Raw genomic sequence first — 6,437 nt, 5'->3', positions numbered from 1 at the left:
GTACAAGATTAATTGATGTTTGTAAAACCCGTTGGGCTGCTAGAATAGAAGGGCTCCATATCTTTGAAGAGCTTTATATTGCTATTGTCAAAACTCTGGAACAGATGGACCAGAATTTAGATAAACAAATAGGTATTAACACCCAATCGAAGGCTGGACCATTACTTCTCTCTCTTAAGTCATTTGTATATCTTGTGGCATTAGTTATTACAAGGCACATTTTTGATTTAATGCTTCCTGTAACAGCTTTTGCAATCAAAGACTGAAACAGATATTTTGGATGGTTGTGAACTTATTAATTCTTTAAAAAACTTAACAATGTCGATAAGAAACAATATAGATTATCATAATGAATGGTATTCATCAGCCATTGATTTAGCCTCAAAAGTTGATATTCTAGAATACAAAAAAAAAACTTGTGGCAGACAAACAACACGTTCAAATGTTACTGCAGATTCACCATCGCAATATTTCAAACGTGTGATCACAATTCCTTTTATTGCCACATGTCAAATGGACTTAGACAACGTTTCAACATGAACAATTTGACTATTTATAAGGGTTTGCATGTGGTTCCATCAAAATTTGTCTGGTCAGAGAACCAAATAGGGGAACAAGTATGGATTAAGAATTTCAGAGCATTTGCTGAATTTTACAGGAATGATTTACCAAATCCTCTCGCACTAGAGGGTGAAATAAAGCTATGGCAGCAATATTGGTCTGATTATGATCGTTGCTTACCAGACAATGTAATCAAAACGTTAAAAGCTGTCAAATTTGATGGCTTTGAAAACATTAAGGTAGCATTAAGAATTTTAGCCACTTTGCCCGTCACATCCTGTGAATGTGAACGTTCTTTTTCTTCTTTACGCAGACTTAAGGACTATACCAGGAGCACCATGGTGCAGGATCGTTTAAATGGAATTGCACTCATGTACATCCATAAGGAAATCCTGCCAAACATAGATGCTGTTATTGATCGGTATGCAATGAGCAACCGAAGGCTATCCTTTTCATAACCCCATTTTCCATGTAATTGGTCCAGCCTTCCCTTTTTCTGATTCCTTCTAAATAAATAAATAATAAAGTGTAATTAAGTAAGTCCCTAATATAGTATATAAATAATTAACATACCTTTTTTATCACACTTTATCCGTCTACTCATTATTATATCGTTCCTGTACATCTGAACAAATACATGGGTTGAGGTGTGTATGTATCATATCACATGTATGTACATTTCATCTTCATTATCCTGATATTTCCATATTCTTTTGTTTTTGTTATGATTGTGTTTTTTGTTGCTGTCCATGGCTGGTGTGATCATTTGATTCACCTAGTCATGCTGATGAAGCCTGATATTGGCAGAAACAGCAAGAGTTTATAAATATTAAAATATATTCACAATTGTCTCACTTTATTGTAGTTAATCCCTGTTAATTTTAGTGCTTTTATCTATCTAAAATAAGACGTGTGAGACAGAGAGTTTATTCTTATAAAAAATGTTCTTAGGAGATTTTCTTATAGCTTAGCGTTTCTTTTCGTCAATTTTATTAATAACTAGATAAATCGGAAGACAATTTTTGGCGATTTTTGTACCCGCAAGGTTTAATTAGCGAAAGTTTCTGGGGCTTCGCCCCATACCCCACCTGGGGGGCTTACAGCGCCCCCCAGGACCCCCAGCTGCTAAATTCAAGACTTAGTCCAAATATTGCTGCGCAGCAGCAATATTTTGACTAAGTCTTGAAAAAGTCTGGATCCGCCCCTGCCTTTATCTTATAGATCTTAAATAAGAGACTAGTCGATAAGGTTCGTGGAGAAATCTGCTTAGGCAGTAATTAAGGATCAATTAAGTACAGGTACACGATGTGACACAAATACAAAAGAGCGCTAACAACAATAAAACTTTTCCATTGTGGAAGATTAGATTGAGCGCTTAAACCATACTGCACATTTTGGTGGAGCTTTAGTACAGGTATGGCATGGCCAAATTCAGTGAACCACTCAAGCCAAACAACGTTTTGGGTGGTTCCTGCAACTTCAGCTAAAATGAAAACACAATTTGTTTTAATTTTGCGGAATAAGTTCTTGTGAAAGTCCAAAAATTAATCGTGAGTGACAACATAATGAACGCTTAGTATAGAGAAGCCATGTCGCACATCTGTGTGTGGAGTGCTTACATCAAGGCGCCATATCAGGCGAAGTAAAGTTTTCAAGATTTAACACAGAAAAACAGCCTGTCCCTACCCCGTTAAGCTGAAATAATCACTTAGAACTTTTATTTAGCGGATTAATTTTTTGTGCACTGTGGTTATACAATTAATTGTTGGTAAAAAGTAAGCCCTAAGGGGTAATCGAGACTGTCGCCGTAGTAAATCAACTTTATACTGTTGTTAAATTTTGTATAAAAAAGCGTAGCTACAAAATTGCATAAGATTATTTCAAAATTTCTATTTTCATTTTTTCGCCCGAGGTGGCCAACAGCTACAACCGATAACAAAACATTTGACACAACGGCCGTTGTAAAAACATTTTTCGATATTGCAAAGGGCGTCAACTCACCAGTACTCTGCAGCAGGGAGGCTGCCAAAGTGTAACTTCTGAATAAACGTAGGTATGCTAAGCAACGTTTAGAATGCGATAGTCGCACTTTCTAATATGCTGGGGGTATGAAATAATTGGAAGTAGCGAAATGCCGTGAAAAAGAATCACGCTGATGACAGCAGTAATTGTTGAGTTTCACATATCTAATTTCAAGTAAACAACCTGAGATAAATCAGCTGTTAATATTAACAAGTGAACTTTCACAAATTCAAATTGTGTAAGTCTAACATAGAAACGGTTGTTTTTCTTTGGTACGATACAGAATAGTCGACCTGAACTACTTGAAATGATCATTCTCCTGCGGCACTATACTTTTGGCAATGACGATGTTCTTGTTAATCTTTTGCACGTATTAAAACTTTTCATATAGCTAAATTTACCAACAACCTCTTTTTAAGCTTTATTCGATGGCTTGTAGAACATCAAAGTGTTTCGTAAATGGTTTAAAATAAATACATATAGGGACTACAGATTATAAACCTGCTTTGTGGACTTCAAAAAATGCGTAGAATGACAAATAGAGCAGCAGAAACACATCTCACAGTTTTTTTTTTTAATTTATGCGTCTTTTTAAGATTGTTTTGGATTTGCCGCAGAATGATATTTGTTGGTATTTGTTGATAAAACGAGGGTTGGTATAGAATATATTAGCGTGGGATTTTTTTTTGTTATTTGCTTATTTATGTAACATAATTTCCAGTTGTAGATTTTTGTTCTTAATAGAATCCTCTTTTTAAGTTAAATCTCTAGTTAATTTAAGCCGTGAAAGAATCCAGAAATGTTGTAGCGTCTTATCAAAAACGATTTGCTGTTAATTTCATTTAAAAGACTACAAACGAAACGTTTTAAACGAAATATACCATAACAATAACAATGTTTAATTGACCGTGACATTGCCCGTACATAATTATTTATAACATAGCAATTACATTCCTTGCGCTTTTGAAACCCGTAATGGTAAATTTAAATCAGCGTAGAATTTACCTTCAAGCATACAATTCCAAGCTAATCAACTAACTTTATCTTATTCCACATGATTTGTTCTAGCCAATTGAGTACGTAAACAGAACCTTTATAAAATACAGAACAATTTTCTAAAGAATGCATTATAGGCGCATTCTAAGAAAAAATATAATCAAATTTGTAGTGGAATTTGTAGTAGAAGACTAGTAATTGATATCCCTGGAAAAAATCACGCAAAATATTTTAAAAGTTTAGAGTGCGTCTTATCACAAAAAGGGTTTGTTTCTTTTGTTTTATTTAAAAGACTGCAAATGAAACGTTTTTATTGAAAACAATAACAACAACAACAACAACAACGTTTTATTACCCGTGACTTTGCCTGCACTTTAATTTATAACAAAGTAATTACATCAAAACTTTAAACTCGTTACGGTAAAAATAGCAAAATTATTAGCTAATGAAATTCTATCATTTTATCACGTAATTTGTTCTAGCCAAATAAAAAGTAAACAAAACTTTTGTAAAATACAGAAATTTTTTATATGTGGATATTTTATCAGCACTTTCAAAGAAAATTGTGAAAAGTGTAAGCGACTTTTGCGGTCACAGACGGACACAGTTATCGTAGTAATATAACAGATACATAATTTAAAGCACACTAATTATGTGATTAAGGACGCAGCGAGTTATTCGTCAACCGAAATCGAAATTGATATTCTACTGTACGTCAATTAAAATGTTGATTTTTTCTTTTTCTTTAACATTTGCTCTGCTTTTGTATTCAACTTTTGCTTCGTATATTTTCGTTATTTAGAAAGAATATCATCGCAGAGACAGACATGGCTATATTTCGTGTTTTCCTCATTGTCTTTACAGTTTCAAAGATACTGAATTGAAAAAATGGGCAAAAAGAGAAATTGGCAAAAAAAGAAAAAATCGGCAAAGAATGATGATTAAAAATTTTTTTGGTCGGATAAAACAAAATCGGCAAAAATTGTTCTTATCACCCGGAAAAAGGGTAAGTTGTTTTAGACGGATTCGTTGGTACACTTTCGTATATCTATAAGTTGTCACGACACGACACCAAAATGCTCTGCTTTCGGTGCGGTTGTTATTATAAAATTCACGAAAACTTTATCTTGTGAATAATCTTCTGCCTTTTTTATGAATATAACTTCTGAATGAAGTCGACAACAAAGCATATATGAAAGCATCAGATGAATAACCAATTGAATAGATAATGTCGAGTGTTATAGCCAGAGCGTAAGAATTTGCTATCACATCTTTTTGAGTCAAAAAGTATATGAAATCAGGTATTTGTATAAAGATCACGAAAGTCGTCACTAACATGAATGGTAATAACAAATGTAGGCTTGTTTCCTTTTTTTGGTGATGACTCTTTCGACAATTGGAACCATTTTCTCTTTGCACTACAGTGTTCTCTATAGAAATAGAAATTCTAGCTGTTTTCTTTTTTTTTTTGTCGAATTTTTCTTATAATGTATATGTACGTAACAAAGGCAATAACAAGAAAAAAGAGATCGCCAAATGGAAGCCCATAAGCATAAGAGAATTCTTCAACCTTTGCCAAGCCATTTAATCTTTCGATACGAATATAAGCAAAAAGTGAAAATAATAAACACAAAGTTATGAACCATAGTATGATCATGCAATATTTGGTTTTTCTTGCTGACCAATATAAAGGATAACGGATGTTTAAATACACTTCTGCTAGACGGTCTAATGTCAAAATGTACATAACGGCGTAATGAGGTAAACACGAAACCATTGAGCAGATCACAAAGTGTTGATACATGATGTTTTGATGAGCGTAATGATATTCTAGCACGGCATGAGCTGCACTTGTTGCTGATAAACAAATTTCCGACAAGCTCAGATTGATCATAATTATAGTTTGACTTCGGCTAACGTTTGAACCTTTTGTTAAAAGTAGTACTATGCCAATACTATGTAACACAAGGGGTATTAAGTACGATATTAATGAAACTATCCACACTTCCATATTGTTTCCTTACTACAAATGCGTTATAAGCCACAATATTTACCCCAGCTGTAGTAATTTTTTGAAAATCTTTATTTCTATCTAAAATCTCATGGCTAGAAATTTGAATTGTCATTCCCTGGCCTTAATAGTTGAAATAAAACAACAACTGTGTTCATTGTGCAGCTTTAAAAATAACATTGAATTATTTATTACTATCGATAAGGCCCGTGGAAATATCCACTTAGGCAGAGGGAAAATAAAAAAGCTGCATTTAAATTTTATGACGTCGTCAGTATTCCGTTCATATACATAAAAAACATTCTTAGAATTTTGTTAACCCGCAACATCTATTGTGAGGAACTGAAAACTCTGATCAAAATACCGTATATGAACATGTACAATTAATGAGCAGATAAGAAGAATATATACGTTTAAAAATTTTGATGACGTCAGCAAAGACCTGCAAAAAAACAAAAAAAATATTTTTAGTAATTTGTATACCTGTTGCCTTCATCGTATAGATCTTGAAACGCTGATCAAGAAAATGTATAGAATCATCTTTGATAAACGGCTGCGGAGATACTGGGATTTGAAGGTTTTTTGATGACGTCATCAACACGTCTATTCCGAAATGGATTCGGAGCCCCATGTTTAGAAAAATTACCCAAATTGGTCTGCTATTTACCCACGCAGTGAAATAATGACTGACGTTACCACCTCGTTTCCTAGTTATTTAGCCTCAAAGTTTTAAGTGCTTTGTAATGGCTTCACTAATCTTTATACTTTTCTTTGACGTCAATATTATTTTAACAAAAATTTAGTAAATTACAGAACAAATTTATAAGTGATGTTTTATAGACTTCAT

At 33.4% G+C, this 6,437-nt stretch overlaps 1 protein-coding gene across 1 annotated transcript; it reads left to right on the top strand.

The window, feature by feature from the left end:
* Positions 1 to 536: 536 nt before the first annotated feature.
* Positions 537 to 1,019, top strand: LOC130653646 (52 kDa repressor of the inhibitor of the protein kinase-like). Its single transcript, XM_057456169.1, has one exon. The coding sequence runs from the start codon at positions 537 to 539 to the stop codon at positions 1,017 to 1,019; it is 483 nt and encodes a 160-aa protein (XP_057312152.1).
* The last annotated feature ends 5,418 nt before the right edge of the window (positions 1,020 to 6,437 follow it).

The sequence above is a fragment of the Hydractinia symbiolongicarpus genome, chromosome 8 (assembly GCF_029227915.1).
Source record: "Hydractinia symbiolongicarpus strain clone_291-10 chromosome 8, HSymV2.1, whole genome shotgun sequence".
In the NCBI taxonomy this organism is placed as follows: Eukaryota; Metazoa; Cnidaria; class Hydrozoa; order Anthoathecata; family Hydractiniidae; genus Hydractinia; species Hydractinia symbiolongicarpus.
Note: the sequence above shows the minus strand (reverse complement) of the source record. Positions and strands in the feature narration are given on the sequence as shown.

What these genes read in the sequence shown, in the direction of transcription:
- LOC130653646 (XM_057456169.1), top strand. Translation starts at nt 537, where the DNA reads ATGAACAATTTGACTATTTATAAGGGTTTGCATGTGGTTCCATCAAAA.